The 13,855-nt window shown below is 41.9% G+C and overlaps 1 protein-coding gene across 1 annotated transcript in view; it reads right to left on the bottom strand.

Moving 5' to 3' along the window:
• INTS2 (integrator complex subunit 2) overlaps window positions 1-13,855 on the bottom strand; it is a 63,843-nt gene that overhangs the window by 45,399 nt on the left and 4,589 nt on the right. The window contains exons 4-8 of the mRNA XM_039476859.2: window positions 12,961-13,063; window positions 10,257-10,370; window positions 7,020-7,150; window positions 6,600-6,773; window positions 707-933 (exon numbers count right to left, since the gene is read on the bottom strand). Of these exons, the coding sequence (XP_039332793.1) occupies window positions 707-933; window positions 6,600-6,773; window positions 7,020-7,150; window positions 10,257-10,370; window positions 12,961-13,063 (749 nt within the window). The remainder of the gene's footprint in view (window positions 1-706; window positions 934-6,599; window positions 6,774-7,019; window positions 7,151-10,256; window positions 10,371-12,960; window positions 13,064-13,855) is intronic.

The following is a 13,855-nucleotide window of genomic DNA, read 5'->3' on the forward strand; positions in this document are numbered from 1 at the left end:
TGAATCTAGAGGCAGAGGTCGCAGTGAGCTGAGCTCCCACCACTGCACTCCAGCCTGGGTGACCGATGGAGATTCTGTCTTTAAAAAAAAAAAGAAAAAAGAAACACTATACTTATTAATCACATCACATCAATTTTAAACAATTTATGATAGCACTGTAAAAGGAAACAAAGGAGAGATTTACTTCAACTAGTCACTGGGATACGTAAAAGATCACCCACAGATCATTCACTATAGTTTAGTCAAGCTGTGTTGAAATTATAGGTTTCTTTAAATTATGATTGGAAATTGATAAACTGCTCTAGCTCCTCCCATATTTGTATAGTTCTGTTTAAAATCAGAACAAAATAGATGAATACATCTCTGCTAGGGATTCTTGGCCTTAGGATTTCATTCATTTAAAAAAAAAAAAAAAAAAAAAAAGACAGGGTTTCACCATGTTGGTCAGGCTGGTCTTGAACTCCCGACCTCAGGTGATCCGCCCACCTTGGCCTCCAAAGTGCTTGGATTACAGGCGTGAGCCACCACACCCGGCCCGTGAATTTCTTTCTTCTTATAGGCTAGCCTGCTACCTCAGATTCTGTTGAATCTCATGATTGAACAGAAAACTTGAATCCTCTAAATAAAAGGCTTTTGACTCACTTTCTTGAGAATAGAAACAAGAAAGTAAAATGACAAAAAGGTAAAATATCAAACTATTGAATACTTGAGTCCAGCGATCCCCATCAAAGCACAGTACAGACGTAAGAGTGCACTGGCTTTCACAACATGCTCTTCTTTCAGCCCCGAATACACAGACACATTGGGCTCCATGTCCACATCAGCTTCTTCCACAATTCGGGTGCTTCTTACTGTGGGAAGAATGCCCATCAACTCCAGAAGAAGTTGCCTTCTCATCTGCCATAGGACAGAACTGCTGGTCTCTCTTTTTCTCTGTAAGAAATATAGATCATAAGAGGAAGAAAGCATAACGCATTTACTAAACTGAAAAGGAGCTAAAACACAGCTCCCCATTTAAACACTTTCAAATTGGCCTATTTGAGGAGATTGTCATGTCTACAGAATCTCATTTTAACCATTCAAGCAAACTAAAAATCCACTAGTTTGAAGAATGAATATTCACCCTAATTTGGATTGGTTGCAAATGAAAGACTAAATTAGCAACAATTTGAATTGTGGAATATTATTTAAATGGTACTTTCAAATACATAAAGACTAACAAAGTGATATGTGGTATACGAGAAAATGCTCAGATTTTGAAGACATAAGTTCTTGGGTTTTTTGCTGTTTTTTTTTTTTTTTTTAAGACAGAGTCTTGCTCTGTCACCAGGCTGGAGTGCAGTGATGTGATCTCGGCTCACTGCAACCTCCGCCTCCTGGGTTCAAGTGATTCTCCTGCCTCAGCCTCCCGAGTAACTGGGACTACAGGCGCATGCCACCACGCCCAGCTAATTTTTGTATTTTTAGTAGAGATGGGGTTTCACCATGTTGGTCAGGATGGTCTCGATCTCTTGACCTGTGATCTGCCCACCTCGGCCTCCCAAAATGCTGGGATTATAGGCGTGAGCCACCATGCCCAGCCAAGTTCTTGGGGTTTAAATGCCAGCTCTACTATTAGATAACTATATACTTTTAGGTATGTTAGTCAACCTCTCTGAACCCCGATTTCCTTAGTGACAAGGAAATATTTTATCAACAATATTTACCTTATAGAACTCCTATAATTAAGAGTTTACAATTCTTGGCCTGATGCAGTGGTTCACACCTGTAATCCCAGCACTTTGGGAGTCTGAGGTGGGCAGATTACTTGAGGTCAGGAGTTCAAGATCAGCCTGACCAACACTGTGAAACCCCATCTCTACTAAAAATATAAAAATTAGCTGGGTGTGGTGGCGCATGCCTATAATCCCAGCTACTTGGGAGACTGAAGCACAAGAATCACTTGAACCCAGGAGGCAGAGGTTACAATGAGTCAAGATTGTACCACTGCACTCCAGCCTGGGCAACAGAGTGATACTTCGTTTCAAAAAACAAGAGTTTACAATTCTATAACCCCCACAGTTCTTTAGGCAGGGACAATGTCTTAGTCATCTTTCACTCTGCACAGTCTAACATTGTGCCTAACATACAGCAAGCTCTCAGTTTGTTAAGTAGATGAATGAACAAAGATAATACATAGCCGGGCGCGGTGGCTCAAGCCTGTAATCCCAGCACTTTGGGAGGCCGAGGCGGGTGGATCACGAGGTCAAGAGATCGAGACCATCCTGGTCAACATGGTGAAACCCCGTCTCTACTAAAAATACAAAAAATGAGCTGGGCATGGTGGCGTGTGCCTGTAATCCCAGCTACTCAGGAGGCTGAGGCAGGAGAATTGCCTGAACCCAGGAGGCGGAGGTTGCGGTGAGCCGAGATCGTGCCATTGCACTCCAGCCTGGGTAACAAGGGCGAAACTCCATCTCAAAAAAAAAAAAAAAAAAAAAAAAAGATAATACATATACAAAAGCAGTTCTAAATGACACAGGTCTAGCCAAATGTTATTATCTTTTAAGTGTTCCAAGTAAAACATGATAAGCCTGCTTTAATAATAACAGTAAAACGACAACTACAAACAAGATGAGCCTGCCAAGTACTTAATGCAGTACCTGGCATATATAAAGCATCCAATAAATAAATGTTAACTTTCTTTTAAAAAGCAAAGCTTAAAATCAGTTTTCAAATGGGCTATGAAGTAGAACTTGAATATTTTTAAAAATTGTGATTCAGTAGCATAAAAAGTAAGACTACAGGATCTGAGCAGTACACATGTTATCTGGCTGAGTGACCTCAACAAGTTAAATCGCAATCTATATTAGCTCCTTCATAGGAACTCTATTCACAGAGTTATTAGTTTTTGAACATTTAAAATATTTTGCAAGTTAAAAACTGTTGCAAAATACATATACATAAGCAGATGAATGTATAAAACAAAATGTTTATACAAGCCGGGCGCGGTGGCTCAAGCCTGTAATCCCAGCACTTTGGGAGGCCGAGGCGGGTGGATCACAAGGTCAAGAGATCGAGACCATCTTGGTCAACAGGTGAAACCCCGTCTCTACTAAAAATACAAAAAATTAGCTGGGCATGGTGGTGCGTGCCTGTAATCCCAGCTACTCAGGAGGCTGAGACAGGAGAATCGCCTGAACCTAGGAGGCGGAGGTTGCGGTGAGCCGAGATCGTGCCATTGCATTCCAGCCTGGGTAACAAGAGCGAAACTTCGTCTCAAAAAAAATAAAAATAAAAATAAAAAAATAAAAAAATGTTAATACATACAATGGAATATTATTTTACATTGTATTTACATTTTTATAGATTTAGGGGTACAAGTGCAGTTTTGTTAAACGGATCTATTGCATAGTGGTGAAGTCTGGGCTGTTGGTGTAGCCATCACCCTGATAGTGTACCCTGTACCCAACAGGTAACTTCTTATCCCTTACCCCCTTCCCACTCTCCCATCTTTTGGAGTCTATGATGTGTATAATCCCACACTCTATATCCATGTGTACACATGATTAGCTCCTACTCATAAGTGAGAATATGCAGTATTTGACTTTCTGCTTCTGTTATTTCACTTAAGGTAATGGCCCCCAGTTCCATCCATGTTACTATAATACATCATTTCATTCTTTTTTATGGCTGAGTTGTATTCCACATTGTGTGTGTTTGTGTTTGTGTGTGTTTATATACATATATATGTGTGTGTTTATGTACATATATACATATGTGTGTGTGTGTGTATCACATTTTCTTTATCCAATCATCTGTTGACGGACACAGGTTGATTCTATAAGATTGCTACTGTGAATAGTGCTGCAACAAACATACAAATGCAGGGATTTTTATGTAATGATTTCTCTACCCAGCAGTAGCATTGCTGGACAGAATGGCAGTTCTCCTCTAAATTCACAATGGAATATTATTCAGCCTTTAAAAGAAAATCCTGACACATGCTACAACATAGATGAACCTTGAAAACATGATGCTAAGTGAAATAAGCAAGATACAAAAGGAGAAATAATGTGTAATTCCATTTACTTGAGGTAGCCAGATAGGGTAAACTCATAGAGACAGAAAGTTGAATAGAGGTTACCAGGGGGTAGGATGATAGGGGTGAATGGGAAGTTATGTAATGGGTACAGAGTTTCTGTTAGGGGTGAATGGGGAGTTATTGAATGGGTACAGAGTTTCTGTTAGGGATGTTCTGGAAATAGGCCGGGCATGGTAGCTCATGCCTATAATCCCAGCACTTTGGGAAGTGAGGAGGGCAGATCACCTGAGGTCAGGAGTTCAAGACCATCTGACCTACATGGTGAAACCCCATCTCTACTAAAAACACAAAATCACCTGAGGTCAAGAGTTTGAAACCAGCTGGCCAACATGGCGAAACCCTGTCTCTACTAAAAATACAAAAAGTAGCCAGGCGTGGTGGTGGGCACCTGTAGTCCCACCTACTTGGGAGGCTGAGACAGGAGAATCTCTTGAACCCAGAAGGTGGAGGTTCCAGTGAGCCGAGATCAAGCCATTGCACTCCAGCCTGGGCAACACAGTGAGTGAGACTCTGTCTCAAAAAAAAAAAAAAGTTCTGGAAAGGAAGAGTGGTAATTATTGCACATTGTGAATATACTTAATGCCACTGAATTATATACTTAAAAATGATTAAATGGCAAAATTTTATGTTATGTACATTTTACCAATATAAAAACATATACACACATATATATTAAAATTTTAAAATATAATAACTTATTTCAATGACTTAATGCACCAGTTCTCATGAGTCTGGCCCAGAACCCTGGAGATTTCCAATATTCTTTCAAGGAGTCCAGAAAGGTATTAAAAATACTCAGACATAGGCCAGGCACGGTGGCTCACATCTGTGATCCCAGCACTTTGGGAGGCTGAGGCTAGCAGATCACATAGATCGGAAGTTCAAGACCAGCCTGACCAACATGGAGAAACCCCGTCTCTATTAAAAATACAAATTTAGGGCCGGGCGCGGTGGCTCAAGCCTGTAATTCCAGCACTTTGGGAGGCCGAGGCGGGTGGATCATGAGGTCAAGAGATCAAGACCATCCTGGTCAACATGGTGAAACCCCGTCTCTACTAAAAATACAAAAATTAGCTGGGCATGGTGGCACACGCCTGTAGTCCCAGCTACTAGGGAGGCTGAGGCAGGAGAATTGCTTGAACCCAGGAGGCGGAGGTTGCGGTGAGCCGAGATCGTGCCATTGCACTCCAGCCTGGGTAATAAGAGCGAAACCCCGTCTCAAAAAAAAAAAAAAAAAAATACAAATTTAGCCAGATGTGGTTGCACATGCATGTAATCCCAGCTACCTAAGAGGCTGAATCAGGAGAATCACTTGAACCCAAAGGCAGAAGTTACAGTGAGCTGAGATCATGCCACTGCACTGCAGCCTGGGCAATAAGAGTGAAACTCCATCTCAAAATAATAATAATAATAATACTCAGACATTATCTTTTTTTCTCATTTACTCACAAAAGTACAGTGAGGTTTTCCAAAGGCTTCTATGAAGCCAGACATTGAAGAGATTTGAAAAAAAGAAAAGAAAAGAAAACAACATCATTCTTCTCATTAAATTTTGTTTGGGAAAAGACAGTTTTCATTTAAAATACCTTATATTCACATTTAATAGGGTTATTATTGGCCAGGTGCGGTGGCTCATGCCTGTAATCCAAGCACTTTGGAGGCCAAGGCGGGCGGATCACCTGAGGTTGGGAGTTCAAGACCAGTCAGACCAACATGGTGAAACCCCATCTTTTCAAAAAAAAATAGGGTTATTGTTGTCTGTTTTGGGGTTTTTTTTTAAGAGATGAAGCCGGGCGCGGTGGCTCAAGCCTGTAAACCCAGCACTTTGGGAGGCCGACGCGGGTGGATCACAGGGTCAAGAGATCGAGACCAACCTGGTCAACATGGTGAAACCCCGTCTCTACTAAAAATACAAAAATTAGCTGGGCATGGTGGTGTGTGCCTGTAATCCCAGCTACTCAGGAGACTGAGGCAGGAGAATTGCCTGAACCCAGGAGGTGGAGGTTGCGGTGAGCTGAGATCGCGCCATTGCACTCCAGCCTGGGTAAAAAGAGTGAAACTCCGTCTCAAAAAAAAAAAAAAAAAAAAAAGAGAGAGATGAGGGCTCACTATGTTACCCAGGCTAAAGTATAGTGGCTATTCATAGGCACAATTATCATACACTATACCCTAGAACTCCCTGGCTCAAGCAAGCAATCTTCCTGCTTCAGCCTCCTAAGTTGCTCAGACTGCAGGCACATGCCACCACATCAACTGTTGCTATTTATAAAAGAACTAAATAAATATTTCAAATATTTATGTGTAAATTTTTAATATGATAAATATGAATAGAAAAAAGCCACATAAACCAAAATTCTTTGGTATCCTCAGTGATTTTTTAAAATATAAGGAAGTCCCTGAAACTAGAAAGTGTGAGAAATACTGGTTTAATGACTTCATTCAAAAAATGTTTTTTCTCTTTTACTAGCTGCTAAAATATTCTGATCCTTAGCCTATAAAGATATTTAAACCTCACCTGCTGTCCATTTCGGATAAAAGTTCCAAACCAAGTCCGGACTTTTGCATTTGTTCCAAGAAGCAAACCACTTACAAAACAAACCAAGTCACTCACTCCATCTTCGCAAGCTTCATTTTTAGTATGATCCAATGTCAAAGCCACACCAAGGCCTGGCAAGTGACATTCTTCCACCTAACACAACAAAGATAACAAACTGAATTCAGTATTATAAGCAAAAAGAGCAAGGATGCTTCCAAATCTAAAGTGTCTACAGTTTAGAGGAAGAAATCCTGAAAAACACAAAAACCCAGAGAGGGAGGTAACATATCTAGTATATAAATAAAATTCCCAACCTCTACAGGACTCTAAAACCGTCTTGAGAATAGTTCTTGGATGTAATACAAAGGCCTTTGTCTAATGCAACACAGGATCACTTACCACCATGCCTCGGACCTTGAGGGCCTGAGAAGGGTTCATTTTACACAAGAAGCGTAAGGCATCTGTCCTGCGCCGTCCTCCAAGACTTTCTTCATCTTGTCGTTCTCCATTTTTTATCAGGCCCCTACAAACTAAAATGATGAAAACCATCTTCTTCAGCCTTGAGAATTAATTATTTATGAAGATGAGACATAACAGAAGAAAAAGATTGGAGAATTTCAAAGCACAGCAACAGAAATTGGCCAAAATAAGGCACAGAATGAAAAGAGACTTAAGAATAGTAAACTGTGGAACATTACACACTCAAACACACTTGCAACCACAGTCCCAGAAAGATACAGAAAGTAGCCGGGCGCGGTGGCTCAAGCCTGTAATCCCAGCACTTTGGGAGGCCGAGGCGGGTGGATCACGAGGTCAAGAGATCGAGACCATCCTGGTCAACATGGTGAAACCCCGTCTCTACTAAAATACAAAAAGTTAGCTGGGCATGGTGGCGCGTGCCTGTAATCCCAGCTACTCAGGAGGCTGAGGCAGGAGAATTGCCTGAACCCAGGAGGCGGAGGTTGCGGTGAGCCGAGATCGCGCCATTGCACTCCAGCCTGGGTAACAAGAGCGAAACTCCGTCTCAAAAAAAAAAAGAAAGTAGAAGACAAAAATAAATTTGAAGAAGTTTTCCCTAGTTGAATGAAAACTCTAAACCCAGTTCAATTAGACCTAAGCAGGACAAATACAAAGAAAATCGTACCAAGAAACATGATACATCAAATTTCTGAAACCAGTGATAAAAAGAAAATCTTAAAAGTAACCAGGGCTGGCTGGGTGCAGTGGTGCATACCTGTAATCCCAGCACTTTGGGAGGCCACCACAGGTGGATCATAAGGTCAGGAGTTCGAGACCAGCCTGGCCAACATGGTGAAACCCCGTCTCTACTAAAAATACAAAAATTAGCCAGGCGTGGTGGTGGGTACCTGTAATCCCAGCTACCTGGGAGGCTGAGGCAGGAGAATCACTTGAACCCGGGAGGTAGAGTTTACAGTAAGCTGAGATCGTGCCATTGCACTCCAGCCTGGGCAACAGAATGAGACTCTATCTCAAAAAAAATAAAAAAGTAACCAGGACCAGGCGCAGTGGCTCACACCTGTTAACCCAGCACTTTGGGAGGCCAAAGCTTGTGGATCACAAGGTCAGGAGTTTGAGACCAGCCTGGACAATATGGTGAAACCCCATCTCTACTAAAATACAAAAACTAGCTAGGCATGGTAGCACACACGTGTAGTCCCAGCTGCTAGGAAGGCTGAGGCAAGAGAATCACCTGAACCTGGGAGGCAGAGGTTGCAGTGAGCTAAGATGTGCCACTGCCCTCCAGCCTGGGCAACAGAGCAAGGCTCTCAAAAAAAAAAGTGCCAGGCCCGGTAGCTCACACCTGTAATCCCAGCACTTTGTGAATCACAAGGACAGGAGTTCAAGATCAGCCTGGCTAAGATGGTGAAACCCCATCTCTAATAAAAATACAAAAACTAGCCAGGCATGGTGGCAGGTGCCTGTAATTCCAGCTGCTCGGGAGGCTGAGGCAGAGAACTGCTTGAACCCAGGAGGCAGAGGTTGCAGTGAGCCGAGATCGCGCCACTGCACTCCAGCCTGGGTTACAAGAGCGAAACTCCATCTCAAAAAAAAAAAAAAAGTAAAATCCATGACAACTGACATAAAGTACAAGAGGAAAAAGAAAATAAATAGAAAACAAATAAGAAGATAGATTCAAACCTAACCACTATAATAATCACATTAAATGGTCTATGTATACAGTCTAAACACTCCTATTAAAAGACAGTCACTAGATTAAAAAAAAAAAAAAAGACCCAACTATACCTGTCCACAAGAAATCCACCTTAAATATAAAGATATAGACAGATTAACGAGATGAAGCAATATATACACCATAGAAAAACTAACTGTAAGAAAGATGACATGGCTGTATTTTTCAAAGTGGACTTCAAAAGAAGGAAAATTACCAGGAATAAAGAAGTCTATTTTGTCATGCCTAGCACTTTGGGAAGTTGAGGCAGGCAGACCACTTTAGCCCAGGAGGCTGAGACCAGCCTGGGTAACATGGCAAAACCTCATATCCACAAAATTACAAAAAATTAGCCAGGCACAGTGGTACACACTGGTAGTCCCAGACACTCAAGAGGCTGAGGCGGAAGAATCACCTGGGCCTGGGAGATTAATGTTGCAGTGAATCATGACTGCACCAATGCACTCCAGCCTGTGTGACAGAGGGAGATACTATCTCAAAAAAAAAAAAAAAGTGTACTTTGGAGGTTAAAAAATCTCTACAAGAGGCCAAGCACAGTAGCTCACGCCTGTAATCCCAACACTTTGGGAGGCCGAGGAGGGCAGATCACTTGAGGTCAGAAGTTCGAGGCCAGCCTGGCCAACATGGTAAAACCCCATATCTACTAAAACTACAAAAATTAGGTGGGCATGGTACCATGTGCCTGTAATCCCAGGTACTTGGGAGGTCGATGCAGGAGAATCACTTGAACCCCGGAGGTGGAGATTACAGTGAGCCAAGATGGCACCTCGCACTCCAGCCTGGGCAACAGAGTGAAACTCTGTTTCAAATAAAGAAAGAAAGAAAAAAAAAGAGAAAGAAATCATGTATGACACAAACAAACAAAAAAAATATATATATATATAATTCTTTGCTACATCACACTTAAATTTGCATGTCAATACAAACTTTAAACTCAATACAATTTGTGAACTCAATATTCTTTAATAAATACTAACAAACTTTTAAAAGATAAACACTCAAGGCCGGGCGCGGTGGCTCAAGCCTGTAATCCCAGCACTTTGGGAGGCCGAGACGGGTGGATCACGAGGTCGAGAGATCGAGACCAACCATGGTCAACATGGTGAAACCCCGTCTCTACTAAAAATACAAAAAATTAGCTGGGCATGGTGGTGCGTGCCTGTCATCCCAGCTACTCGGGAGGCTGAGGCAGGAGAATTGCCTGAACCCAGGAGGCGGAGGTTGCGGTGAGCCGAGATCGCGCCATTGCACTCCAGCCTGGGTAACAAGAGCGAAACTCCGTCTCAAAAAAAAAAAAAAAGAAAAAAAAAAAAAAAAAACACTCAAATAGAATCCCATTAATGTTTCTTCTTAGGTCAAAAAAAATAGGTCCTATACATGTCCAAGCAAATCTCTTCAATATTCTACATTAGAATTATATTTACCTTCGTTAAAACTATCAGGAACATTGGCCACCAAGAGACACAAGAACCAGGCACCATTTCTAACATGTAGCAAGGCTTCAGCTACATCAACTATAGGAAGCAAGGAAGGGAGCTCTACAAGAAAACAAAATCGGTATTAGTATTTGTTAACAGTTACACTCCACCACACCCAGGTAATTTTTTTTTTTTTTTGTGGAGACTAAATCTCACTGTCTACCCCAGGTGGGTCTCAAACTTTGGCCTCAAGCAATCCTCCAATCTCAGCCTCCTGAAGTGCTAGGATTATGGGCATAAGTCACCATGCCTGTCCCCAGTGTTAAAGAGTGATATTTCTTTTTTCTTTTTCGAGACAGGGTCTTGCTCTGTTGCCCAGGCTAGAGTGCAGTGATGTGATTATAGCTCACTGCAGCCTCAACCTCCTGGGCTCAAGTGATCCTCCTGCTTCAGCCTTCTAAACTGCTGGAATTGCAGGTGTGAGCCACCATGCCCAGCCAAGAGTGACGTTTCATTGCATTATTAAATATATTTTGACATTTCACAAATGTCATCTGAAAGAAATTAAAGTACTTTCTTTTCACAGTCTAGAGCTAAGCTGTCCAGTAGGATAGCCACTAGCAACATAAGGATGCTTAAATTAAATTAAAAATAGTTCAGTTCCGGGCCAGGCGCAGTGGCTCAAGCCTGTAATCCCAGCACTTTGGGAGGCCGAGGCGGGTGGATCACGAGGTCGAGAGATCGAGACCAACCTGGTCAACATGGTGAAACCCCGTCTCTACTAAAAAAATACAAAAAAATTAGCTGGGCATGGTGGCGCGTGCCTGTAATCCCAGCTACTCAGGAGGCTGAGGCAGGAGAATTGCCTCAACCCAGGAGGCAGAGGTTGCGGTCAGCCGAGATCGCGCCATTGCACTCCAGGCTGGGTAACAAGAGCGAAACTCCTTCTAAAAAAAAAAAAAGAAAAAAGAAAAAAAAAGAAAAAAAGAAAAAAAAAAAATAGTTCAGTTCCTCAATCACACTAGCCACAGTTCAAGTAATCCATAGCCATACAGAACACTGAACAGCACAGCACAGAACAGTACAGGAAATTTTATAGAACTGGTCTAAAGAGTTATTTTCAAGAAAATCTTATTTACGTTTTTTTTTTCTTAAGACAAGGTCTCACTCTGGCTGGAGTGCAATGGCACAATTATGGCTTGCTACAGCCTCAATCTCCCAGGCTCAAGCCATCTTCCTGTGTCAGCTTCCCAAGCAGCTGAGACTGCAGGTGTACCCCATCACACCAGTTTTTTTTTTTTTTTTTTTTTGAGACGGAGTTTCGCTCTTGTTACCCAGGCTGGAGTGCAATGGCGCGATCTCGGCTCACCGCAACCTCCGCCTCCTGGGTTCAGGCAATTCTCCTGCCTCAGCTTCCTGAGTAGCTGGGATTACAGGCACGCGCCACCATGCCCAGCTAATTTTTTGCATTTTTAGTAGAGACGGGGTTTCACCATGTTGACCAGGATGGTCTCAATCTCTTGACCTCGTGATCCACCCGCCTCGGCCTCCCAAAGTGCTGGGATTACAGGCTTGAGCCACCGCGCCCGGCCTTACCAGGCTTTTTTTTTTTTTTTTTTTTTTTTTTTTTCATTTTTTGTAGAGACAAGGTCTCACTATGTTGCCCAGGCTGATCTCAAACTCCTGAGCTCAAGTGATCCTCCTGCCTCAGCCTCCCAAAGTGCTGGGATGACAGGCTTGAGCCACAGCCTTCTTTACAGTTTTCTATCCTCTTCTATTTCTATCATTCATTTCTATTATAGAGAATCTGGAAAATACAAAAAGGTACAAAAAGAAAATTAAAATCCGCTATAATCCCATCATTGAAAGTTAATATAAAATGTTTTCACACGCCTGTAGTCCCAGCTGCTCAGGAGGATCCCTGGAGTCCAGGAATTCAAGATTGCAGTGAGCTATGAACCTGCCACTGCACCCCAGCCTGAACAACAGAGAGACACTGTCTCTAAAAAATAAATAAAATATTTTAGCCGGGCGCGGTGGCTCAAGCCTGTAATCCCAGCACTTTGGGAGGCCGAGGCAGGTGGATCACGAGGTCAAGAGATCGAGACCAACCTGGTCAACATGGTGAAACCCCGTCTCTACTAAAAATACAAAAAATTAGCTGGGCATGGTGGCTCGTGCCTGTAATCCCAGCTACTCAGGAGGCTGAGGCAGGAGAACTGCCTGAACCCAGGAGGCGGAGGTTGTGGTGAGCCGAGATCGCGCCATTGCACTCCATCCTGGATAACAAGAGTGAAACTCCGTCTCAAATAAATAAATAAATAAATAAATAAATAAATAAATATTTTAATTCATCATGGGCATTCGTTTTGCTTTAACTTTTAACAAAATGGGGATTATATTTTATTTACCACTTTGTCCTTTGCTTTTTTCACTTAACATACTGTAAACATTTTCCAAAATCAGTAATGAGCATTAAAATAATTAAATCAAAGATACCATGTTAATATCTGCATAATATGTGACACTATGAAAATAATAAAATTTACTTAATCATTGTCCAACTATTAGTCACTTTTGACTTCAACTTTTAAAGTATGTATTTGTTACATGATCCTTAAAATAACAAAGCATACCAGGCTAAGAAGTTACACAGTATCATTTAATAAGAAACTATATATGAAATACATCTTAGCACTCAGTACAGTACCTGCTTGTAAAATACAAAGTACATCTGCAGCTTCCTCCAAATATACTGGACTCTCAAAAAGTTCAGAAGACTTGAAAAAAAATTCTCCATTTGACTCAGACACCTTAAAAAAGGAAAAAAAAAAAGATTTGAAGTCTATTAATTTAAGATAATTAAATCCCTATTTTTATAATTATTTCTTGAGCTCACAGATTGTCTCTTAATATATTACTAATATACCGCAGCAGAATATGCAGCATTCAATCAATTTCAACAATTTAACCACAGACAGCAGTCCTGTTAATTATTCAGATATGGGAGTATCAATCTCAAGAACTGATTTCTGTCAAAATATTTGGAGACAACTGGAATTAAAGGATAAGGCAAGCCAAATGCAACCTACATAAACTGCTTTTAAAAAGCCAAAAACAAGCCGGGCGCGGTGGCTCAAGCCTGTAATCCCAGCACTTTGGGAGGCTGAGGCGGGTGGATCACTAGGTCAAGAGACCGAGACCATCCTGGTCAACATGGTGAAACCCCATCTCTACTAAAAATACAAAACATTAGCTGGGCATGGTGGCGCGTGCCTGTAATCCCAGCTACTCAGGAGGCTGAGGCAGGAGAATTGCCTGAACCCAGGAGGCAGAGGTTGCGGTGAGCCAAGATCGTGCCATTGCACTCCAGCCTGGGTAGCAAGAGCGAAACTCCGTCTCAAAAAAAAAAAAAAAAAAAAAGCCGAAAACAGTCAACCTAAAGCAGTTTAACAAATATAAATTCATGGCAGGGTGCGGTGGCTCACGCCTGTAATTCCCAACACTCTGGGAGGCCAAAGAGGGTGGATCAACTGGGATCAGGAGTTCGAGACCAGCCTGGCCAACATGGTCAGACTAGCCAATCATCTTACATCTAATTCAGC

This window comes from Saimiri boliviensis, chromosome 17 (genome assembly GCF_048565385.1).
Source record: "Saimiri boliviensis isolate mSaiBol1 chromosome 17, mSaiBol1.pri, whole genome shotgun sequence".
NCBI lineage: Eukaryota > Metazoa > Chordata > Mammalia > Primates > Cebidae > Saimiri > Saimiri boliviensis.